Genomic DNA, 26,098 nt, shown 5'->3' with positions numbered 1-26,098 from the left:
GCTTTTCAGAGGCTCCCTTAGTAGGAATGTTGAGGACAGTGATAACTAAGGACACATAGGAGGCAATGGTGATCAGGAGGCAACAACAGAGACGTGCCTAAACGTGCCATTTGGCTGAAGGAGATATCTGAGCAGGTCATAGAGAGGAGGGCAGAGTGCTCACAGGAAAAAGTGATTGATGACATTAAGTCCACAGTAGGATAGTTGCAAAAGAATATGTGTGTGTGTGTCAAGGAAAAGATTCCAGCCCTTATATAAGTTGCAGCTACCAGGAGACCATAGGGTTGATTAGATATAACAACAGTGTCCAGCAGAGGCTACAAACAGTCACAAACCTGTCACAGGCCATCCCTGCCAGCATGAATGTTTTCATAGTCACAAATGTAGACCCAAGGAGACATTGTGCCATGCACCCTTTGAAGGAGATGGTTTTGTCTTCTATAAGCAAGAGGTCTAGAGTAGCTTTGGTGAAATTATAGATGTGTAGCAAAAATCTACAAAGCATAAGTGTCTGAGGAAAAGAACAAGGGAGTATGGAGTTTGGGATTAATCCTGATGATCAAAATCCTACCAAGGTTTTCCAAAACAGTGACAGTGTACATGATCAAGAATCCCAGGAACAAGGCACCCAGAGGTCTGGATCCTCTGAAAAGGCCAACAGAGTTAAAGTGGAAACGGTGCTCTGATTCCCCTCATTCCACCTTTGGCTCTTGTTGGAGGAAATCAGAGTTCATCCTGAGCAGGAGAGTAGATGTGACGGCATGCAGACAGGCTTTCCATGATGAACCATTGAGATGTCAAGTATCAAATGTGCGCTGATTTCTCTTTGGCACATTTATGCATTATTTCAATAACTATTTTCTATTTGAACATGTAATATTATTTTACTGACCAATTAATGTTCCTCATTCCTGTCCTCATGAAGGAGATGAACATTACAGTCCAGTACCCTTTTATTTAGCCTCAGGCAAGTTCTTAGGACAGAGGCGGAAGGCAACCAGATTCTTTACCAAAATATCACACAAATGGCTTCTAGTTTCATTGATGTTAGAGACTTTGCTCCCCTCTCAAAACTCATGAGTCCATTACTCCAGCATGACTCTCTTACAGGCTCCAAGTAGAATGGTACATTAAGTTCTACTTGCAGCATTTAACTCACATTCCTAGTTCAAAGTTCCAAAGTCTTTCACATTCCTCCAAGAAACAACATGGTCAGGTTCTTCACAGCGACATCCCTCTCCTTGTACCAACCTCTGTAGTAGTTAATTTTCTATTGCTATTATAAAATACCATGATCAAGGCAACTTATAGAAGGAAGAGTTTATTTTGGCTTATGGTTCCAGAGAGGTAAGAGCCTGTCATGGTGGAGAGGCATGGCAGCAAAGCAGCAGGCATGATGGCAGGAGCTGGAAACTGAGAACTCACATCTTCAGTCACCAACACAAAGGAAAGAGCGAACTGGAAGTTGTCCCAGACTATGAACTCTTAAAGCCCATGTCCAGTAATGTGCTTTCTCTAGCAAGACTATGCCTCCTAGAGACTCCATGACCTCTCCAAATAGCAACACTAAGTGGGGACCAAGTGTTCAAGCACTTGAGGCTATGGAGGACATTCTCATTCAAACCACCATCTACTTTCTGTCTCTATATTTGCCTTCTGGACATTTCCTATAAATGAAATCATGTAAGATGTGATTTCTCATGGCTGAATTCTTTCACTCAGCATAATGTTCCTGAGTGCTTTTGTCCTGTAGCCTGTGTCAGTATTTTACTCCTTTTAATTGCCAGACAGAACACTGGCTGCTCTCGCAGAGGACCTGGGTTCAGTTCCCAGCACCCACATTGCTCACAGCCATCTGTGGTGCCAACTGCAGGGAATCCATGGGTACTGCAGTCACATGGTACATATGCATACATGCAAGCAAATCACTCATATACATAAGATAAAATAAATCTTTTTTAAAAAGAACTCCATTGAACAGTTTTACATTTTTGTCTGTTTACCAGTTGGTGAGTATTTAGGTTATTTCTTCTTTTTGGCAGTGATCATGTACAAACTTTTTTGTGTATATGTTTTGTTTCTTTTGGATCAATCCCTAGAAGTGAAAAGTCATGCAGTAACTCAATGTTTAAGGTCTTGAGAAAAAAATCAGCTGCTTCCCAAAGGGGCCACACCATTTTACAGCCCCATCTACAGTGTGTGAGGTTTTACATACCCACATTCTGCTAACATTTGTTGTATATGACTTAATTATTTTTCATAGGCATTCAATTGGATATAAAAAGCAACGTGATTGTAATTTTGATTTGTAATTTCATTTCTTGAATGATACAGAGCAATTTCCACACTTCATCAGCCATATGCCTACCTTCTTTAGTGAAATGTCTGAGCTCTATAAATTCTGAATACAAGTCTTTTAGACATACGTTTTACAGATATTTTCTTCCATTGTATTTCTTGTCTTTCCATGCTTTTAATGGAGTCTTTGGAATGCAAAAGTTTTAAGTTTTGATGAAATTCACTTTATTTTATTTGTCATTTTTGAACTATGTATTTTGTTGTTGTTCTGTTTAAGAAATCTTTGCCAGGCTGGAGAAATGGCTCAGCAGTTAAGAATGCTGACTATTCTTGCAGAAGACCCAGGTTCAAATCCCAGAACTCACATGGCAGCTAACTACTGTCTGTAACTCCAGTTCCAGGGATCTGACAGCTTCTTCTGTCCTCTGTGGGCATTTACCTACATGCAGGCAATACATACATACACATAAAATAAAAATAATAAATTATATATATGTATATATATGAAATCTTTGCCTAAGGGCTGGGGATCTAGCTTAGTCAGTGAAGTGTTTGCTTTTCAAGCATGAGGACCTGAGTTTGAGCTTCATCAACCATGTAAAAAAATACAGGTATGGACATGCACTTGTAATCCCAGGGACTCACTGGCCTACTTGGTGAGTTCCATGCCAGTGAGAGATCCTATCTCAAAAAACAGGTGGATGACTCCTGTGGAATGATGATTGTCCTCTGACCTTCCTATGCATATGTGCACACATATACTTCCCCCCAGAGGTAGACACATACACATAAAAGCACACAAGAAATCTTTGCTTATCTGGAAGTTCTAAAAATTTACTTGTGTGTTTTCTTTTAAAAGTTTCATTGTTTTAACCTTTACATTTAAGTCATCTATGACTCATTTTGAGTTAATTCTTGTGTGCGATGTAGATGAGGGTCCAAGTTCATTTTTATATTCACAACTTTATTATGAAATGCTTTCATATAATGTTTTATTGATAATAGTTCAATACTTCATTCCATAAGCACATTACAAAAATGGGGTGCTGGTAAGTGCTTAGCAACTGTCTCTGGACAAAAGTCTTGATTTGTAACATTCACCAGTTTCTCTGATGTAATTACTCAATCCATGTTCAATTACAAACTGCCACTGAGACCCAACTCATGAAGGTGGGAAGGCTGCACAGCTGGTTCTTGTTAACTGCATCACCGTCTCCAGCACGTCACTGATTCTATATGATCCGTCCCCTTGGGGTTTTCTTTTTTGCTGATTATTTATCCCCCTTCTGACTCTGAATAAACAAAGATGCATAGAGAGGAAAGAACAGTCCATTTCTTCTTGTTGCAGCTGGCTGCTGGAACTCTTGGAGGTTTCTAGATCTCCTTGAGTGTTTACACAGCCATGGGCAGCAGCTGCAACTTTTATGGCCGTATGTTTAGTACTGTTTCAAGACTACTCCCTGTTTTGTTTCCTGGTGAAGATAAAAATGTTTTGACAAAGAGAAGTAAATTAAAATTGCTTCCGCTTCTGCAATTTTGCAAAGACCCATTCAAAATTTAAAGTGTGGAGGTGACTTCCCCATTTTTTTCTCCTTCTCGGAACCAAATATCAAATTAAGAAATGCCGATGGGCAAAATATTTGTCTTTGCAGGTACTTAAGTGATATCAAGTGCCAATTACTGAGTGTGTCAGCTTCCTGAAGACATCAGAGGAATGCAGGGTACCCAAGTCACAGGTGTGTGACTCTGATTCAGAGAAAAGCACCTAAGCTTCCTTTCAAGGAAAATCTTATAAGGCTTGCAAATAGGGCCACTGCAGGACTGATGCTATTAATAAAGTTTGTGTGCAGTTCTGGGCCTCAGCATAGCTTTAAATACATTGTTACAACATAGGAAGAGGCTGTTGCAGGGGACCTGGGGGAACAGGGGGCAGTGGGGACCAACAGGTGTGGGGACAACAGGGGTCGAGTTCCTGTCAGGACTTGATGTTTGTCAAAGTCTTTATAACTATTGTTATTTTAACTACCCATGTGGAAAGTAAGGCTCAGAGACATGTCAAAACGCCAATTCCTGGCCTCTGACTTGTAAACACCTGTCCTTTAAAGCCTGTGCTCCTGTGTGTTGTGAGTTTTCTCCTGACCAGGAAGCTTAGTCTCTGTCTTATCATGACCTCCCACTTTGGTGATGCCCAGCTCATCAGCCCATGCTCTTGCCCTGAACAGCCCCATGCCTCTACGCAATGTGGGGATCACACCAAGCTTTGTGCTGTGACCCAAGGGTGTCATGCTTCTGGGCGTTGTTCACATTACACCCTTATCTTGGAATGTTTGTCTCTTGTTTGTCTTCTAAGAAACACCTGCTTATCATTCCTTCTCTGTCTCTCTTCCCTACATGTCTTCTCCCCCTCCTTTTGTCTTTTTTCCTTTCATCCTTCATTTCTTCCTTTCTGTTCATAAAATATAATTTTCCTTATGATGTTCTTGTGTTGAAAGTTGGACAGCATTGACAAGAGGATAGAAGAAGCACCACTCATTGTGGAGGTTTTGTGTGCCAGTCGAATTCAGTTGGGACTACATTTCCTAGAACTCCTTGCCTGTGGGGTTCTAGATTAGCACAGGCAAGAACAATTTATTTATATTTATTTTAAAAATTACATTTATTTTTATTTATGTGTGTAGTTTCACCACCTGTGTGCAGGTGCCTGCAGAGGCCAGAAGACGGAGTTCAGTCCCCTGAAACTGGAGTTGCAGACAGTGGGTGGGTGGGTGCTGGGGGTGCTGGGGACTAAATCTGAGTCCTCTGTAAGATCAACAAGTGCTCTTAACTGCTAAGGCATCTCTCCAGTCCTGAGAATAACTATTTAATGTGAGATTTAGAAAAAAGTGGACCCATAACTGATATGCTATATAGTGACGATGGAAGCAGGCATCATCCTGTGGTGGCTTATGTCCACAGCTTTCCATCTACTGGATTGCCTGGTGAATAACTATCTATCCATCCATGTATCTATGTATATGTCAATTAATCATGATCCATCTAATCATGTACATATGTATCTACATATCATCTATCTATAGAGCTATCTATCAACTATCACCAGTTACCTACTATCTATCTATCTATCTATCTATCTATCTATCTATCATCTATCTATCTATCTATTATTTATCTATCTATCTATCTATCTATCTATCTATCTATCTATCTATCTATCTATGTATCTATCATCTGTCTATCATCTATCTATCATCTATCTATCCATCTATCTATCTATCTATCATCTATCTATCTACCTATCTATCTCTCTCTCTCTATCATCTATCTATCATCATCATCATCATCTATCATCTATCTATCTTTTATCATCTATGTATTAAGCAATCCCTCTGACAGAAAATAGTGAATTTCATACAAATGTTTCAAACTATTGCTGTGGGGATACTGTTGATGTGTGGATGGGATAAGGGAACGCTTTATGTTCATCTGACAACCTTTCTGTAAGAGGGAATTGGATAAACAGTAAGAAGAACACTAATGAAGTTGGGATGCACCTCAGGACACAAGATCATGGCAGAAGGGAGAAAGAGATGGTTAGGAAGATCTAGGGAGAATAGGGCAAGTGAGGAAAGGGGCGACAGGGAGGGGTCAGATGTCTGATCAGATAAACTTGGAGGACGACTGCCTCACCTTGCTTTCTTTATTTCATTTAGTCACAGAACAACTTATGAGGCAAGTATGAAGCTCATCTTCACTTATAGGTTAGGCTGGAGGCTTAGAGTCATCCATTCAGCTACCATTTACTGACTGCTGTGGTCAAACATGACTGACGTTCCACAAAACATATTGTATGTTACTGTATGCATTTATTGTATGGTCATTTATAAGATAGGTTGCTCAGAGAGGCTGTAGGCTGAATTTGGGTACTAGAATTTCAGGTACTACCACCATTTTCTGTCTCTGCTATGGATTTTTTTTGAGACAGAGTCTCGTGTAGCCCCAACCGGTCTGGAACTTGCTATGTAGATAGGCTGGTCTCAATCTCACAGACATCTGCCTGCCCCTCTCATGCTGGAACTAAAGGTATGCACCACCACACCTGGCTGCGTTGTATTTTTAAAGCTATTTCTAATTGTTCACATTGAATATTTATTACTTTTGTAAAAAGAGAAACATTATTATTTAAAAAATTGGAGATATTATCCTACACTCTTCATTATGAAATTATTATGGTCCAAGGGTTGTGCTTTGATGCATTTTATTTTACTAAAATATTGGATACTTAGTTTAGTTAAGTTCCTTTCCCACACTTCAGAGAGGTCTGGGAGGTTTGCACATTGAGAGTTGATGTCCACCTTGATGCTCAGAATCTGTATTTTCCCACTTTTTTCTGTGTGGAAGTGAAAGCCCAGGGCAGTGAGATCACCCCAGCAAAAGTGCTCAGACCATCACATTACCAGCTCCATTGTATAAAGATGACATGTGAACAGCCCTCACCTGGAAGGAGTCAATTATGTGGTAACAATTATGTGGTAACAGTGTAACTTGAGCACCAAATAAGAAGAGAGACCAGCTCGATGGTGTGGGTGGGTCATAAGATGAAGCACCATCAGTCTGGGACACCTTCCCGGCACAGTGAGTTTTGAAGCAGACCCTAGTTTTGCAGTCACCCTGTGCCTGCCTCGTTGAGCTGCACCTGTAAGGACAGAAATTCCTCTGAATCAGTGCCAGAACTCCCGTAGCATCCTCAAGTGGAGCATCTCCTTGCTTGCTGCTTTTGGATACAGTTGGTCTTGGCTTGTTGTGGTGAGAATGGGCAATGGGTGGAGGAACTGGAAGGTCAGAGGCAGCAGCACTCACCAAAAGCAACGTTTTGAAATGCTTTATTGACCTTATTTCTGGGAGTGAGCACAATACACTCCTAGTTGAAAATAGCACAACAGAGACACCAGCCAAGGTCTATCTTTGTTATATTCATAAATATACACAGAAAAAGAAAAACTAAATGAACACAGATTCAAAATGGTGTGGGGTGTCTTTGGATAGTGAAATTCTGGGTTATTTCCATATTTTACTACTCCTTGGTATTTTTTAGCTTTTCTAGAAATTTTTGGTTTTATGAAATTAGATTTCAAAGAAATACGCATTTGAAGGAAAAGGGAGCCAGGAATGATAAGTAGGCACCTTGGTCAGAGACGACATGTCAAGGGCATTTTGGGTAAATAAGTTACTTTAGTTAAGAGATGCCCAAACCCTCACATTGAGGCAGTGTGTCCCCTTTGTCCTCCAGAAAGGCGGCTATCTTTCTACTAGACATTTTTTCCCTCCCAGCCAAGACATGGTTGGCTGGTACAGTGGGCCATTCTGATGCTGGTAGGTTCAAGAGGTAGCCAGAACTCTGACTCATAGAGACCAGAAGAAAATCCACCCTGATTTTTCCTGCTTCTTATTAATATCTACAAGAACTAAACCAGACCCCTCACTATCTAACATTCAAAGAAGAGAGACTCTAAAAGACACTCAGAGAGAAAAGAATGACACATGGAAACCAGAGACCTCTTCTCTTTTGGTTAGCAAAAGCTACTGCAAATGTTTAATTTTAACAATTAGGAAATTCTCTCTCAGGGCTTGAGATGAACTGAGAGTGTTTGCCTAGCATGCACAAAGCCCTGGGTTCAGTCCCCAACACTGTAAAATAGAGTGTGGTGGCACATACCTGAGTCATAGCACCTGGAAGATGGAGGTAGGAGCATGGAAAGTCAAGGCAGCCTTAGCTACATAAACCAGTTTCAGGCCAGAATCAGCTATAAGAGGCCCTGTGTGAAGGAGAGAGCTAGAGCTAGAGCTAGAGTTAGAAAGAGATCTCTAAAGGCTTTCCTACCTTATTGCTAATACCAGTCCCCTAGTAGATCTCAGGTTCTTTCACAGGATTCCCTAGAGTTTCCAAGAGCTAGGACTGTGAGTGGGCATTTGGTGGGAATGAAACTGTGGACTGCCATTGACTTCCGGACTCAGGGTGGGCACAATTGTGGACATCACTGGTCCACAAAAACTGGGGAGTGGAGTTAGGTAGGAGCAATGGCTTTGTTTGTCAGTGCTAATAGCCATAGACTCTAATTTTATTGTGCCCAACTCTTTTCCTGACCTCATTGTCCCAGCTTCTGAAATGTCTCTTTGTTCATTTATCTCCTTTCCAATAGGGAGAAGTTTGTGGACAACATCAAAGTTTGAGAGGTAACTTATACCTAAGCACCTGCAACTCCTTCTGACTCCACAAGACTAGGTGTCGTCACTATGCCAGCTGTCAGTATCTGTTTGGGAGAGCCACACTGTTTCTTCATTCTTCCCTGGGCCTTGGTTGGCATCCAGGGGTTTGAGTCAGAAGCCAACAGAGAGCTCATGCTCCCCTGTGGATGCAGACACAGAACTGGCTCTCTCTAGTCGGTCTATGGAGAGGAAGGGTAGCCATTTTGCTAGGGGCATAGCCACATGCTTCTGGAACAGCTGCTGTAGGTACTTCCGGAACCGCTCACCCACAAAGACATAGATGACTGGGTTGACACAACAGTGGGTGTAGGCGATCACCTCAGTCACTTGTATGGCCATGTCCAGCTGTTTGCTCTGCTCACACTGATTGGTGAATAGGACGTCTTGGAAAGCAGAAACAAATACAGTCAGATTGTAGGGGGTCCAGAGGAGGAAGAAGAGGATCGTGATAACAAGTATCAGACGCACGGCTTTGACTTTCTTCTCACTGGGTCGTCTGAGTAGAATGTTAATAATCCCTGTGTAGCAAATGATCATGACCAACAGAGGCAAAATCAGTCCAAGGAGGTTTAGCTTTAGAGCCTGAAATCGCTTCCACTGCTTCAGGCTCTCGTAGGGAAAATGAGGGCTGCAGGTATGGTGAGAGACCTCCAACTGGGCTTTGAAAAAGTACAAGCCAGGAATGGAAGCCAAGATGGCCAGGGCCCAGGTGATGATGCTGGTGATGATGCCAAAGGTGACAGTCCGAGCCCGCAGGGCAAACACTGCATGGACAATGGCCAGGTACCTGTCAATTGTCAGCAGGACAATGAAAAAGATTTCACTGTACAAGCCCAGGTAATAAAACCCAGACAGAAGCTTACACATGGCATCACCAAAAACCCAGTCATCTTTCAACTTGTAGTCAATCCAGAAGGGCAAAGTGAAGAGGAAGACCAGGTCAGAGATGGCCAGGTTGAACAAATAGATGCTGGTCATGCTTTGGAGCCTCTTGTACTGTATGAGCACCAGTACCACCAGTATGTTGCCCACCACACCAATGATGAACACCAGGGAGTACAGGGGGGGCAGTAGGCCAGCCCCAAAGGCCCGCACATCTGTCTTTTCGCATGGGGTTGAGTCCCCATAGTCATATTCGGTGGTTGAATAGTAGTCCTCTGTGGTGGCTGAAGACTCCATTGTGACCTCTCCTCCAGGTCAGGGACAATGACTTCTTTACTTATTTTGCTATTAAAGGCAGTGGGCTCTGGGAAATAAAGACAAGGCAATGGGTGGTTACATTTCTTGAACCAACTGAACTGTTTACTGGTGCTTACCATTCACCAAACCTTGCGGATGAAATAGTGAACAAGGGAATCTACGTCTGTTCTGCCTACATGGACCTTGAAGCCTAAGAGGGGAACAAAAATAAATGAATGAATGTGTAAATCATTCATTCAATTATTTCAGCAGTGAGAAGTTCATTGGATAAAATAGAAAAGGGGATCTTACCCCACTGTTAATAACTAAGGATTCCTAAGTGCACCCAAAGGACTGAGGTTTGGACTTAGTAGGGGGTATGTTGTCCCCTTTTAGAGGTGATGATGCAGAGGTGCAGAGTGCTGGAGGATGTAGACAAGTGGTCCAAGGCACAGAGAAAAAGATGGAGTAGAAACCCAGCAGCATGTTGCTCAGACCCAGCCCTGCAAATATTGGCCTATCTTGCCTGTAATCAGTGATGAGTCTGTTCCTATAGTTTCCACAAAGGCCCTGAGAAGCAGGACAGTCTTAGTCAAGAGTGAAAAAATTCCCAGCACTGAAGAGGCAGAGGCAGGCAGATATCTGTGAGTTCATTATTTTGATATATCACAGTGAAAGATTTATCGTCCTCTTTTTTTTTTTTTTTTTTTTTTTTTTTTTAAAAAAAAAAAAAAAAAAAAAAAAAAAAAAAAGAGAATAAAAAAGCTTACTAAGTTCATACTTTGCAAAGTAGGATTTGTTTTCCTTTATGTTGTCTGGAAGAATAGGCAATGCTACTTCCATTTGATAAGGGAGCCATGGATGTGTTATAATGTAAAAATTATTCCACTCTAAGGTCAGCAGTTAATTCATGGTAGGATAACCGATCACTTTGTAGATGGGGACTCGAGGCACCAGGCTGAGCTTAGCTTGGCCCATATCACATGGTCCTTATGTGGTATAGGTAGCTCTATAGTTAATTCAGTAGAACATGCTGTTCAGGAGCATCATGAGAAGGCTGGGAGGAGGGCATGATTTGGAGACAGAAAAGGAAAATGGGCTCAGAGAAGAGCTCAGAACAGCCTGGATCCATGAGGTGATGCCACACAGTGGCCAGATGGCAGATGGGATTCTATTGAGATCTGAGCTATTTTACCTAAGATTGCCTAGAAACAAACAAGAGAACCACCAGATAGCTTGCCATTGCAGGACTTTTTCCACACCCTGTACGTTAGCACATCTTTTGAATTCTTTCTATATAGCTTTGTGATGAATCCTCTCCAAAGGCAACATGGGCTTTGTTGTAACATACTAATTGTGTGACCTTGGATGAGTTAACCTGTCCCTCTGAAACCAAGTTCCTCAACAGGGGAACGTAGTGAATATTTACCTTACAGGGCTTCTGTGAGGAAAATGTCCCTCCAACTCCAGACATTCAGTGAACATGACGGACCCAGCTCCCCTGTAATGGTCCTGCTCTGAGGCCTGTCCTTACCAGGTCCTACCCTCCATGTACCCTGCCTCCTTCTAGGTTTCTTTGTAGTAACAGAGAAAGTTCATTTTCATTCTTTTAAAAATTTTTATTATTTCTATTTTATTATATGCATATGTGTATACTGCCTGCATATACGTAAATGTATATGTGTTGTACAATGCCTGCAGAGATCAGAAGAGGGTGTCAGATCCCTTGGAACTGGAGTTATGGAAGGTTGTTAGCTGCTGTGTGGGTGCTGAGAACCAAACCTGGGTCTTTTGTAAGAACAGCCAGTGCTCTTAACCACTGAGTCATTTCTCCAGCTGCTTATGTTCATTCTTTTTAAATTTTTAAAAATTTGTTTTCATTTTATGTGTATGAGTGTATTTCCTGAATGTATGTAAGTGCACTTGTGTTGTGCAGTGCCTGTGATGGTCAGAAGAGAGTGTCAGATTCCCTTAGAACTGGAGTTATAGATGGTTGTTAGCTGCCATGTGTGCTGGGAATTGAACCTGGGTCCTCTGCAAGAACAGTCAGTGCTCTTAACTTCTCAGCCATCTCTCCAGCCCAATCATCTTCATTCTTAAAAAGATCAGGTTTTATGTAGTCTAGACTGTCTAGAACTCCTTATATAGCCAAAGATGGCCTTGAATTGCTAACTCCATCTCTACCTCCTGAGTTATGGAAATACAGATATATAGCACCACACCTGGTTTATGTAGTGTGGCTGTCAATGACAGTCCTCCATGTGAACAATGCTTTGAAATCTTTAGAAAGCTGGTCTCACAGAAATAGTCAAGTAGCGATTATAGAACCTGAGAAGGATTGGGGGTAGGGTGGAGGAAGGACAGTTAACTGGACAGGGCTGAGGCTGGATAGCTGGACTGTCCCCATGTAAGGTAACTATGGTTGACAACAAGCAATTGAATATTTCAAAAACAGCTAAGGAGGATTTTGGAAGTACCCAGGGGTCTGGCATCCATTACTCTAATGACCATTACACCCAGTTCATGTGTATTAGAATATTCCCCTGAATTCCAGAAATATGCAGAAACACCTTGTGTTAAGTAAAACTTAAAAAATGGAAATTAATGTGAAAATTTCCGTATGTTGTTACTGACCAGGGTTTATTTGACCTAAATGCTTAGCAGGAAAAATAGGTATTGCTTCTGTCTGGCACTGTTTCTTGTTATATACCCTTCCTTTGAGTTGTTGGTTAGGGTAATCCAGGAGACTCCTAAAATAACATAGGCTATTGACACAGTCCTTGAGTACCTCCCAGACTTTGAAGGTAAGACCCTCCTGCTGCTGAAGACAGGGCATACTTTGGACACAGAATTTTGAGCAATGGAGATGGAACTGATCTGGAAGCATCTTCTCTGAAGACCAGCTCTCATAGCTCTAGAGGACACTGTGTAAACTTCTAAGGTAGAAAAATCTGTGATACAGCCAGCTTTAAAACTTAATAACCTCAACAACAACCACACAACAAACTATAGTGGCGCAGTAGTGGCACTTTTGTCTTGGTGGTAATCAACAGTTATCTAATTGGACTTAAAGCCCACTCACTTGGGAAAGATCTCATGTGTGGTACTGAGAACATAGCCAAATACACATGACTGGAGAGATCATAGATCCTAGAGAAAACCCTATGTTTGTCATATCCCTAGACAAATGTAATATCTTTCTGTATGCTAAATATGGATCCTTATATTTACAGACAAGTATTCCAGTCACCACTCATCAAAGAAGTCTCTTTTTGCAACAAGTGGAGACTACTATGGAGTTCCACAACTGGTCACATACAGAGAATAGAATAAGAGATACCCAGCCTAAGTGACATATCTACAATGGAACCTCTACACCTAAGGCTCACTGAACATGAACAAGGGGTAGAGAGAATACTAATGCATTTCTCAACTCTCACCAGTGAAGCTTCCTCATGTAACAGAGGGCAGTGAACACAGAAAGTCACAAATGGCCAAAGTATAGAGAATAAGAGATTGCACAGTGTGTGTCCCTGGAATAGGATTCCTATATTAAACCTCAGCCACCCAGGACTCAGGGACCACTGGGGAAGAGGGAGTGTAAAGATTGTAAGAGCCAAGGGTGGTGCATGACCATAAGGAAACAGAGTCTTCCAGACTTCTGAGAACTTACTCATATGAACTTATAACAATGATGACAACATGCACAAGACCTATGCGAATTCAATCAGACAAAAACAAGAATAGAGCCAGGAAAATGGGCAGGAGGCCCCAACCTTAGCTGGGGAGCTATTGGCAGCTGATCACTGCTTGGTGAGTTGGTGTTCTTTAAGGGAGTGGTGCTAGATAGACTGAACAGGCTCCAGTGGATGAACTCACACTGAGGCACATCTGGGTACACAAACCTGTCTCAATAGGCCTTAACATATATGACAGAATGCATGAAATACAGTGGGTGAGGTATGGGGGCTTGCAGAGAGAGGAGGGCATATAAATATGATTAAGATGTATTGTATGAAATGCACAAAAATTCAATAAAATATAGATTAAAAATAGGCATCACTTGCTTCATCAATCCTGTGATCAGCCTGGGTCTCTACTGCTCTTCCTTCAGGGTTCTCAAGGAGTGATTCCTGCTTACTAATTCCCACCTGACCTTTGGAGAGTGAGGCTCATGGCAGAAAGGGGAGCTATCCTGCTGGAGTGTCAGGGGGGCCCTTCATCCACCATTGGCTCCATCCCTGTGGTCGCTCCTCCATGTGGTCCCTGTCAGCCCTCACTGGGGAAACTCTGCTGGCAGTCAGGAATGACTGGGCTCAAGATTTCTGCTTTCTGCTCCTCCTGCTGGTGCTGAACAGGGCAGCAGTCAGCTTGGCAATCAGGCCATCTTGACAGGCTGGCAGCTTTACAGTGCTGATAAAACATTGGGAAGCACCATCAGCTGGTGCAAAGCTGTCCCCAGGAGCCCAGATTTTGGAACATTCTAGAAAAGATGATGTGGTTGAGTTCAGCATTGTCAGGTGCCAGGGTCAATAGCTCTGGTGAGTGACCCCCAGCTCTGTCTGCTGTCCCTGAATTGTCAGACTGTAGCAGCTCCTGGGCATATTGCTGCTAAGGGGAGATGACCTAGGCTGGGGCTTGGGGGAGAAACTGAAGGAGCATGTTAATATTGACTCTGCCAAGGCTGCTGCAGCTTGCTGCAGAAGCTCGGCCCAGGGCCGTCACATGGTGCTCATGTGTATTCCTGGAGCCAGGAACCTTCCAGTACTAACTAGAGTCCTTTAGCCTGCAAGTTTGTGGCATGCCTAGAAAGAGAAAGGGGAGTTTGTGATAATGAAAAATACCCAGGCCGAGGTTCGTTCCAGCTGCTTATGTTGCCTTATGAGAGCCATTTGTATCAATGTGTTCCATCTCCATAGAACACATGAGTAACTTGCAACTGACTACAGAGAAATCAGCAAACATTATCAGTCAGGGTTCTCCTTTTCAGGAAGGGGTCATTGCCACATATTTCCTAGCAGTGTACAGCCCAGATCTCGCCGGCTGAGTAGCCACAGAACTTTTTGCAATTTGGCATGAGAACCAAAGAGCAGAAAAGGTCAGCTATGAAAATCTATTGGTTTCTTTGTCTTCTTTAAAACTGTACTGCTCTTCAAGACTCTCAGTGGAAGCAGTGGTATAAAACCAACCTGCTTCACTGTGAGGACCCGGTGGAAGTGTCCCGAGACACAACTTTATGTGAGGAAGTTTGACAAGGAGTCTCTTTAAGTAACTATCTGTGAAGACACTTGTCTCTTTATTACTGGCTGGCTTTCTTAATCACTCATCAACAAACAAGTGCTCAAGAACACTTTCTAGAAAAAAAAGTTTTCTACCCGAACACCTAGATGTAGGAATCCACCCAGCATCCTCAGCATTGGTCCAGTAGTAACTGGTTTACAGGTGCAGCAACAGGCTACATAGAATCTGTGATGTCCTAAAAGCATTGCCCAGGGTTGAGGAGCCCTGAGCATCACTCACGCCTTTAAGACCACCCTTCAGGCTGACGGCACAAGAAAGATAGGCACCACTTACTCTGCTTTCAGGGGACTTCGTCCACACGACCTTTGTAGCTGAGGCTTTGAGAGTCTTTATGAATTCAAGGTTCAAGGTCTTGACCAAGTAGGAAGTACTCAGTTTCCTGTGAGATGATGGAGATCGGACTCTGGTTTCAGAGTCTTTCAGAATAACAAGAAGAGGATAAAGTTCTTCTTTTTGTATGGTTGGCTGCCCATGAAGCGCTGCTCCGCCCAGCAGTGGCCAGTTCCTGGGAGTCAAGTTCTCTACAGTCATTTTCTCTGTCCACTCTGGGACAGTTCAAATCGTGTTCCAGTCTTCTCCCAGGGAGCTCTGCCCTAAAGGGACTGGGTGGGGTGAGGCTGGGTGGAGTTGAGTTAGGTTATGTGGGTGACAGTGAACTATTTCCAGGACTCATGGAGCAATTGGACATGCATGGGTGTGTAATGTAGGTGTATAAGCATGGGGGTAGGGCACAGGGTTCTTGTGATCAGTGTTTTTTTTTTTTTTTTATTAAAGATTGCAAATGGAAAGGTTTAAACCAGAACTCCCTGTCCAGTTCCTCAAAGCCATCTGGCTGATGAATGAGAAGATAGAGAGGCAGCCTCTTCTCTTTGGGGTCCTCTACCTACTCCAACCCTGCTCGAAGTCTTATTGCATGCTGTCCCTCTTCCCCTACTTCCGAGTCTCCTCCACTAAACCCTACAGAGTAGTTTCCCCTCACATATATCCAGCATGAGAGTGCAGAAATGTTGACTGTGTCTGGGAGCATGTGGTCAACGCGTCATACACAAAGGCTGTGATATCCTCATCGCCTTCTCTGCCCTTGTGCTCATATATCTGTGAAGTGGGGTGTCTCCCAACCATCCTCACTGGAAAACAACATTTCAGAAACTATAAATGAGAATGTGCTTTGAAAAGGTCCCCTGGAAGCGGGTAAGAAACCCCAACTCGACCTAAAGAACTTTTGACAAAGGCTGGGAGGGGGCGAGACAGTCTCTTTTAAGGATGGAACTCTAAGTAGGTTAACCAGACTCCAGTGGATGGAACCACACTGAAGGACATTTGGGGACACAAATTAGACTCTGTAGGCTTTATTCTCTCTCTCTCTCTCTCTCTCTCTCTCTCTCTCTCTCTCTTTCTCTCCGTAATAGAGTACACTAAATTAGGCAGTGGGGCAATAAGAGGAGGTGCGGAGAGGGGAGGTGATCCAAATAACATGAAAAATTATAAAAATTCAATAAAAAGTTGAAAAAAAGTAAATGTCTCCTGGTCAGCGGAACAGAAACTACAACTCAACATTTCAGGTTATACAACCTATGAAGCTGAGGTCTTGAATAATCCACAGAAAAGAATTTCAGAATGAGTTGGTCTGAAGCGGATTTGGAGTTTAAGAACATTTTTTCATACAGGAACTCCTCACTGGGTCCTGTTGTGGGTTGCTCTGTTGTGTCAGCTTTCAGACAGCGCCTAGCCTTGAACAATGGCATCTTATACAGTGAGAAAAGACCCCCATGTACCTGCAGTCCAGAGGTACAAACTGAAAATTGTTTATTCCAATAATGACACTTGGGAACATACCAAATCATATCAGACACACCAGACACAAAAGAGCTTATCAGCCACACCAGACAGAAGCCTCACCTGGGGCTGTAAAAGAAGTAGCATCCCAAGACTGAAATGTGACTAGCATCCTGACTAGTTACTTGATCACTTGTCTCAAGCCTGGTTCAAGAAAACCACCGCAGTGAAGGACTCCTGCTTCTGTCCTGGCCTCCAGCTCAAATGCAGTGATGCTCAGCACACTTCAAACTCTCCCAGGAATGGCCTGTTATCCTGACCTCCATTTGACCTCTCTGCCTCTGAACAGCTATAAGCCTGCAGTGAAGACATCTTACCTGGTTCCCTATAAACTTTACCTTATACCTTTATCAGCTCTCTGCCTCTGGACATTCAGATAGCCTCTCTGGAATCTGAAGCCATTTTAACACTTTCTCTGCCATCCTGTAACCTACATATTTGTATAGTGGTGTGTGAAGTGTTAATGTGTGACATGAGAGTTAATATAAGTAATTAAGATTGAAATAAAAGGGTTGGGGTGAGAGTTCAGTTGGGAAAGCACTTGTCTTTCAAGCATGAAGACCTGAGCTTGAGCCCTCAGAATCCATATTAAAAGCTGTGCATGTTGGCATGAGCTTGTCATCCTAATGATGTGGAAGAGGAGACAGGCAGCTCTCTGGGGCTCACTGGCTAGCCAACAAGGCCTACTTAGTGTACTGCAGGCCACGAGAAATCCTATTTCAGAAACAAGGTGGCAGGCCTAGAGAGACTCCTCAGTAGCTGAGTAATTATTCTAGAGGACCAGAGTTCCTTTCTCAGCATCCATGTTGAGTGGCTCACAACTTTCTGGAACTCTAGCTCCAATGGATTCTTTGTTTTCTTCTGGCCTCCATAGTCACCCACACATGTAGCATTCATTCACACAGAATGACACATATATACATAAATAAAAATAACTATAAATCTTTAAAAAAAAAGGTGGGGGCTGGAGAGATGACTCAGCAGTTAAAAACACTTGCTGTTCTTCCAGAGGACCTGGATTTGATCCCCAGCACCCACATGGCAGGTAACAACTGTCCATATCTCCAGTTCCAGGGGATCTGACACCCTCTTCTGGTCTCTGCAGGCACGGGCATGCACACGGTACATTTACATACACGCAGGCAAAACACTCATACAAATAAAACAAAAATAATAAAATATTTTAAAAAACAAAGTAGATGGTTCCACTAGGAATGCCAAGCTTGTGCTCTGGCCTCCACATGCATGCACACACATGCACCTGTACACAAGAAAACACACAAGATTGGAACTAAACAATCTGCCAATGTCCAGCTATCAAAGCAATATTAGGGTTACTTGGCAAATTACAGTGAACAAACTCATACAGCTTATGAATTTATTGTTTATTCAATAAAATATGACATTGCAGAAAGACACACATATGTCCTCTGTTCCTGATATAGGAACTCATGGCACATAAACTTAAGGGCAGGCATCAAGGAGGGAAGAGACATGTAAGGGGACAGTAGCACATGCCTTAGAGTGGGTGTGGCTGCTCAAGAGAGAGACTTGTATTTAAAAGTCTTTTTAAAAGATAACTTGTTTTGAGACAAAGTTTTGTTATGTAGCCCAGGCTGGCTGCAAACTCATGCTCATGTTCTGCCTCACATGTGCTTGGATCATGGGATTATAGGCATGTGCCACATGCTCAGCCCAGTTAGCAGTCACTGTGGGATTGTTATTATTATTTTTAACCTCTGTCTCTGTCTCTCTCTCTCTGTCTGTCTGTCTCTCTCTGGGTGAGAGCGCAGGTATGTGTGAGTGGGGCATGAGCAGGCCACAGCATGTGCATTGGTCCTCCCCTTCCGCCTTGTTTGAGGCAGGGTCTCTGTTGTTCACTGCTACATACATCAAGTCAGCTGACCCATGAGTTTCTGAGGAGTCTGTCCCTGCCTCCTGAGTCCCTGCAGGAGCACCGGGATTACAGATGCACACTATTACCTCTGGCTTTATGTGGGTGCTGGGATCAGAACTCAGGTCTTCATGCTTGTGCAGCAAGTACTTTACCCCCAGTCATCTCACTATTGTTGATGATTTTTGATGCAAGTTCTCACATAACTGAGTTTTGCTTTGAACTCTTGATCCTTCTGTCTCTATCTCCTGAGTGCTGGATTTCTAGGCCTGTTCCAGCATGCTTTGTGTGTTGCTGGGGATCTAACCCAGCGCTTTGTGCAAACTGGGCAAGTGTTCAACTGTGCTACTTAAGGATCTGAGGCCCCTTAAGTCTCTTAACAATGTCTATATATAGGATTTTGGTGACTTTTGATGTTACATTGTTCAGAAGATTTAAAAGATCAAGAAAAAATGTTTTGACATATTTATTCCTATCTAGGAACACAAAAGTTAGCAAATTTTAATTTATTGTTACTGCAAGTGTATGTATATGTGATGTATCTATGTGCATATGCCACGGTATATACATGCCACAGCTTGCATGTAGAGGTCAGAGGACAACTTTTAGGAACTTCCTTCCACTGTGGGATTTGAGGATCTAACTCACAGGTCATCAGGCTTGAGCAGTGAGTGCTTTTACCCTTGAAGTCATCTCACTTGTCAGGAACCTTTCTGTAGTAAGTGAGATCCTATGGTGGTTTCTAAGATGCCCTGTAGAGGTTTATAGGCTGTTAAGATAAAAACAGTTATCAAAAGGGCAAATAAATCCTTATCATACATATGTCACAAGAAAGTCAAGGCAAGTTTTGACTATTTTCAGTGCTTTGTTGGCAGATCAGTTTCGAGAGAGAACACAGGCTTTTGAGGTCCTCTTTGTGCAGTCTAAGGTGAAAGTCACAGTCAGTGACTCTAGTCCTGCACAGCCTTCCAGCCTGTTCTAGGGTCCAGTGGAATCTATTCAGCAGGAGACAGGTCAGGAAAATATACTTGCTGAAAAGATTACATTCCATCATGTATTGGAAGATTAACTGTGAACAAAAGAGTCAGGTACCATTCTTCAGGAGCTCATGGCTTAGGGAGGATCACAGGCAATTAGGTAAGTGACCATAGTAAAGAATAATTTATATAATGACTAGGGAAGTACTCTGGACCAGGGAAGGGTGAACTTGCTATGGAAGACAGGAAGTAGTTTTCAAGACAAGGTCTCTGAGCCAGCAATGTCAGCATTCCCTGGGAACTTTCTGGCAAGGCAAACTGTTGCATCCCATCTAATGTCTACTGACTCAGGTATTCTGGTGAGGTTCCACAATCTGTTTTAATGCTGCATAGAATCCAGAGACAACAGAAGTTTGGGAATCACAGATCTAGACTTTCTCTGGGACTTTGACCTAATGTTCCACATGCAGTTTTGAATTTTGTTCAATGTTGCTACTTTCTCTTTGAAGGGGCCTGTTCTCTTCTCTTTCTCTCTATAGGATCTGAAAAAACACAGACTAATTTTCAAGGAATATTACTTACTGAAACACAGGTGGTATATAACCAACTCAGCTTTGTGGAAGTAGTTACAAGGTAACCCAGAGTTTTTGCTACCAATTCTGGTCTTTCTCCAAATATAGACAGTTCTTCCGTCTAGATCTCTTTCCTTCTATTTTTTTCTTAAAGAATCCTGCAGAATCCTCCTGTTTTTTCCCTTTTATGCACCCAAATATATACAATAATAAATAAATAGAAAAAGAAAATTTATGGGCAAATTCTCCTTTTCCTTTCCAATGTTTGGTTTCTGGGAATTTGTTTTCTCTTGTTCTCTTGGCAGGACAGCTAGCAAAGGAGACTTAGAAGTTTCTATAATTTAGTTGTATTGAGAACAACTGTTGATGGATTCCAAACATCTTATAGACTGAAACTTGCATGGCCTCCGTGCTTAATCTTGATGGTCACTTTGCCTTGTCAATGGATGGGATTCAGAATTTTGTAGAGACAAACATCTAGGCATATCTGACAGGATGTTTCCAGAAAGATTTAAGTGATGGGGGAAGATCTACTCTGAAGGTGAGTGGCACCATCTTCTGGTCTGGGTTCTCAGACTGAATTAAATGGATAAAGGAAGCTAAGCACAGAACTCATCTCTTTCTCTCTGATTCCAGACTGTGGACACAGTGTGACCAGCTGCCTCATGCTCTTATGAACATGCTATCTTGAAGATACCATCATCGTGCTGGGTGTGGTGGTACATGCCTTTAATCTCTGCACTTGGGAGGTAGAGAGGCAGGCAGATATCTGTGAGACTGAGGCCAGTCTGGTCTTCATAGCAAGTCTTAGGCCAGCTGTGGCTGCAGGGAGACCTGGTCTCAAAAAGACCAAAGAAACCAAAAAACAAAACAAAACAAAACAAAAAACCCCAAACAACAACAACAACAAAAAACCCCCAACCCCCCCAAACCAAACAATATGGTATCTTCAAACCATGTACCAAAATACACTCTTCCTTCCTATGTTGTTTTTGTCAGATATTTTTCTCACAAAATGAGAAAAATAACTAGTATAGGAAACTGTAACTAAGGCGTGGAGCTGTTGCTGTGATAAACCTGACCATGTGGCTTTTGGGTTTGAGGAGAAAGGTGGAAGAGTTTAAAGCTTTGGGCTAGGGAAACTCTAGAATGCTGTAAGCTGAGTTTAATGGGCCATTGTGTTGGGAGTCTAGAAGACCAGAATGCTGAAAAGAAATACAGACAATGGAGGACAGGTTCGTGAGGTTTTAACATGCCCGAGGACATATGTGTTGTATTTTGCCAAGAATCTGGTTCTGTTCTGCCTGTGCCCTGAGAGGTTGAGTGTGGCTGAACTGAAATTTAGTGGACTAACTTGCTTTCTGGAGGGAATTTCAAAACAGGATAGTATGGAGGGGGCATGATTGATTCTCTCTGATCTCATGCAGGTCTATAGTGAGAGAACTTTACCATTCTGTTTGGTGAGAAAAAGAGTATGAACAGTTTAAAGTTACAGACATGGCAGGTGTGGGGGAAACAGCTGTGATTGTTAAAGGGATTCAGCACCATTAAAGAGAAAGCTCATGCTCTGGCCTGGGAGAAAAGGAAAGATGACTTGATGGCAAGAACCCAACCATTAAACCTTCAGCTTTTGAAAACACAATTCATTCAAGTGGGAAGAGCCTGAACTGAGAAGGCCAAAGAGTTTCTTGACTAGAAAATAATGTTAGACAAGATTCTTCTTAGGTTAAACCACCAGTGTTTACAGAGGTCACTGTAGCTGTGGAAGGGGCCAGGATAGCTCTCTAGCTAGCAACGGAACTTGGCAGTATCACCTATATAATGCTTGTTTTACAGAACTGTTAAAATCCAGAGACTGCTGGAAATAGACTAAATGCTCTGTTTAGTATGAAATGATCATGAGACGTTATGGTTCAGGGCTGAAATGTTGTGATTTAAAAGTGATATTTTTGGTGTCAAGTTGGCAAGGCATGGAGTTGATTTTTATCTTGATGGGATTTAGGGTCATCTTAGAAACAAACTTCAGGACATGTTTGTGAGGCCATTTTCAGAGACGTTTAACTGAGGTGGGACAGTCTACCCTGATTTGACTTGTTATCATTCCATAGGCTGAGGTCCTAGGCTAAATAAAAAAGAGAAAGCAGGTGGAACACTAGCCTTCATCTCTCTATGCTTTCCTATTGTGAACTCAGTGTGATCAGCCACTGCACACACCTGCTGTCCTTCCTTCCCCACCATGATGGATGGTAACCATAAACTGTGAGCCAAAACCTACTCTTCCTTAAATGTCTTCTTCCTTTCCTTTCCTTTCCCTCCCCCTTCCCCTCCCCCTCTCCTTCCCTCTCCTCCCCGTTTCTTTCTCTCCCTCCTTCCTTCCTTCCTTCCTTCCTTCCTTCCTTCCTTCCTTCCTTCCTTCCTTCCTTCCTTCTTTCTATTCTGTCACAACAATGATAAAAGTCACCAATACATATTTTAAAAGGTATTTGTCCATGGAAGTGGAGAGACCAAGCTGTTCCAGGGTGGGCATGTAGCAGGTGTGTGACTCGAGCAAAGGTGGTCCTCGATGTGCTCTCAACTATCTAGGTATAGCAGGGCACAGGCAGCATGCCGAGCAATGCTTTCAGGAATACGCTCCCAGGGGGATATCACCTAGTGCCACAGAACAGCAATGTGCTGACTCCTCTTAGATGACTCTGCTCCTTTTGGGCTGCCTGAGCTTCAGTGTTCTCACTGTTGCTCAGCTTTTACCCAGAGAGCGAGACAGGAAAGTGAAAGGACCAAAAGTAGATATTGGGCAATTTTTGAGTTGGCAGTGTTGCCAAACCCAAATCCTTGCACAGCACATAAACCTGACAGAGAAGGAAATGCTAAATCAGCCAACATCAGCATTTCTCACTGCCCTTGTTGACACCGAGGCTTCTAATCACAGAGAAATAGAAATCTGTTCTCTCTGGTTGGTGTTTCTGAAACCTTAAGTAGTAGAATCTCCTTTTTATTTTGCCGTATCTTAATATATCACTAACAGACACTATAACTAAATGAACTTACTTTAATCATACAGTCACTGATAGGATTCTCTGTGGTAGATATTTACATAAACACTTTGCACTGACAGTCGGTTAGTCCTCACATCAGGTAAATGTCACCACCATCTCCATTTCAAAGGCAGAGATAATGCATCTCTTAGGTGTTACATGATATATTACAGCTAGATTAAAGATCTAAATAAGAAATGAGATGTTATGGTAATGGAAGAAAATATAAGACAAAACAGAGTAGATGTGCCGATGGAGCCCTTAAATGACATTTAAGTAGACTAAGCAAAATGAAAACAATTATGATAAAATTTATCACATCAAAATGAAGGATTTCTAGTCAACAAAGTTTAATATAAATGAGGTAATGTGTAGATACCGCAGTGATAGATGTCATTTGCAATGAGCAGAAATTACAAAATCAAAGTCTATTTCTTTTTCAGCACGAGTAAATGAAGTTATCAGGTCAAGTGAGCTCTTCCAGGGGAGGCAGGGGGCAGCCACTGAAAGCTGGAGTATCCTGGTAGACCAAAGTCCATGGTCAAGCTTGGTAGAAATGATCCCAGAGGAGGCACAGAGAAACCACTGGGAAATATTTCCTCCTATACACGTGGGACCTGTGGAATCAGAGAAAACTAACACAGAAGCTAATGTAATATGATATATCGTATTATATATTATGAAGGAACCTCTTCCCTTAAGATTATCAAGAAGGAGAATGTCCTTCAGTCTACAAGTTTAGTTGCTAGAAATCTTTGATTTTGATAAATGTAAATTTCTCTCTAAAGGTTTTCCTACCTTACAGCTAATACCAGTCCCCAAGTAGACATCAAGTACTTTCACCCTGAGTCCCCAGGGTTTCCAGGAGCCACAACCCTGAGTGGGGGTATTTGGTGGAGGGTGCATCTATGGACTGCCATTGGCTTCTAGCCTCAGAGGGGATACAACTGTGGACATCACCAGTTCCACACACACTGTGGTCTTGGGTTAGGTGAGAATAATGACTTTGCTTGCCAGTGCCAACAGCCATAGACCCTACCTTTATTGGGCCCAAACCCTTCCCTGGCCCCATTTTCTCAGCCTCTGGAATGTCCCATTTTGTTCATTCATCTCCTTTCCAACAGCGAGAAGTTCATGGAAAACCTCAAAGCCCTAAAGGTGACTTAAACCTAAGCGCCTGTAACTCCCTCTGATTCCACAAGACTAGGCGTCCTCACTGTGCCAGCTGTCAGTATCTATTTGGGACAGCCACATCATCTCCTCACTCTCCCCTTGGCCTTGGTTGGCATTCAACCAGAGTCAGAAGCCAGTAGAGGGCTCATGATCCCCTGTGGATGGAGACATGGAACCAGACCTCTCCTGCTGATACACAGAAAGGCAGGGTAGCCATTGTGCCAGGGGCACAACCACGTGCCTCTGGAACAGTTGTTGTAGGTACTTCCGGAACCGCTCCCCCATGAAGACATAGATGACTGGGTTGGCACAACAGTGGGTGTAGGCGATCATTTCTGTTACCATCAGGGCCAAGTCCATCTGTTGGTTCATTGCACAGGTACTGGTGAATAGGACGTCTTGAGAAGCAGAAACAAATATAGTCAGATTGAAGGGGGTCCAGAGGAGGAAGAAGAGGATTGTGATAACAAATATCAGATGCACAGCTTTGACTTTCTTCTCACTGGGTCTTCTGTGTAGAACCTGGATGATCCTCCTGTAGCAGATGATCATTACCAACAGAGGCAAAATCAGACCAAGGATATTCATAGACAGAACCTGAGACCATATGAATTTCTTCAGGCTCTCCCCATATAAATCTGTTGTGCAGGAGTAGTGAGAAAACTCCAGTTTGGATTTGAAAAAGTAAAAAGTGGGAAAGGAAACCAAGAAAGCCAGGGCCCAGATGATGATGCTGGTGATGATGCCAGAGGTCACAGTCCGGATCCGCATGGAGACCACTGCATGGACGATGGCCAGGTACCTGTCAATTGTCAGCACGATAATGAAGAAGATTTCACTGTAGAAGCCCACATAATAAAACCCATTGAAGAGCTTACACATGGCATCACCAAAAACCCATTGTGCCTTCATCTTGTAGTCAATCCAGAAGGGCAAAGTGAAGAGGAAGACCAGGTCAGAGATGGCCAGGTTGAACAGGTAGATGCTGGTCATGCTTCGGGGCCTCTTGTACTGGATGAGCACCAGAATTACCAGTAAGTTGCCCAACACGCCAATGATGAACACCAGGGAGTACAGGGGGGTCAGGACTCTGACTCCAAAGTCCCACACATTGAGCATCGTGCATCCAATTAGGTCCTCATAGTTGAATTGGATGGTTGTGTTGTAGTCCTCGTCAAAGCCTGAAGACTCCATTGTGACCTGTCCTACAGGTCAGGGATGATGGCTTCTTTATTTACTTTTCTATTAAGGGCATTGGGCTCTGGGCAACAAAGATAAGGCAATGATTACATTTCTTCAACCAAATGATCTGTTTACTGGTGCCTAGAGTTTACCAAACCTTGTGATAAAATGGTGAGCAAGGGAGTCCATGTCCTTTCTTCCCATATGGACCTTGCAGTCTAAGAGGGGGATAAAATAAGCAAGTGAGTATACAAATCATTTGTTCAATCATTTCAGCAGTGAGTGTGTAAGGAGAATTCAGTGGATCAAACACAAAGGAGGATCTGACCCTATTTTCAAAGTAAGACATCCTAAGTGACCTCTGTTGGCATACGCATTGGAATTACT

General features: G+C 42.8%; 2 protein-coding genes across 2 annotated transcripts; both read right to left on the bottom strand.

Annotated features, from left to right (window-relative positions):
• Positions 1 to 7,162: 7,162 nt before the first annotated feature.
• LOC103733149 (C-C chemokine receptor type 1) lies at positions 7,163 to 15,449 on the bottom strand. Its single transcript, XM_017797848.2, has 2 exons — positions 15,316 to 15,449; positions 7,163 to 9,808 (listed from the first exon to the last, which is right to left on the bottom strand). Exon 2 carries the CDS (start codon positions 9,739 to 9,741, stop codon positions 8,674 to 8,676), a length of 1,068 nt encoding a protein of 355 aa, XP_017653337.1. The 5' UTR covers positions 9,742 to 9,808; positions 15,316 to 15,449; the 3' UTR covers positions 7,163 to 8,673.
• A 9,206-nt stretch (positions 15,450 to 24,655) lies between these two features.
• On the bottom strand, positions 24,656 to 25,723 carry LOC103733147 (C-C chemokine receptor type 1-like). Its single transcript, XM_008831915.1, has one exon. The coding sequence runs from the start codon at positions 25,721 to 25,723 to the stop codon at positions 24,656 to 24,658; it is 1,068 nt and encodes a 355-aa protein (XP_008830137.1).
• Between the last annotated feature and the right edge of the window lie 375 nt (positions 25,724 to 26,098).

This window comes from Nannospalax galili, unplaced genomic scaffold, assembly GCF_000622305.1.
Source record: "Nannospalax galili isolate Female #2095 unplaced genomic scaffold, S.galili_v1.0 scaffold536, whole genome shotgun sequence".
Lineage (NCBI taxonomy): Eukaryota > Metazoa > Chordata > Mammalia > Rodentia > Spalacidae > Nannospalax > Nannospalax galili.
This window is presented reverse-complemented; position numbering and strand designations above follow the sequence as displayed.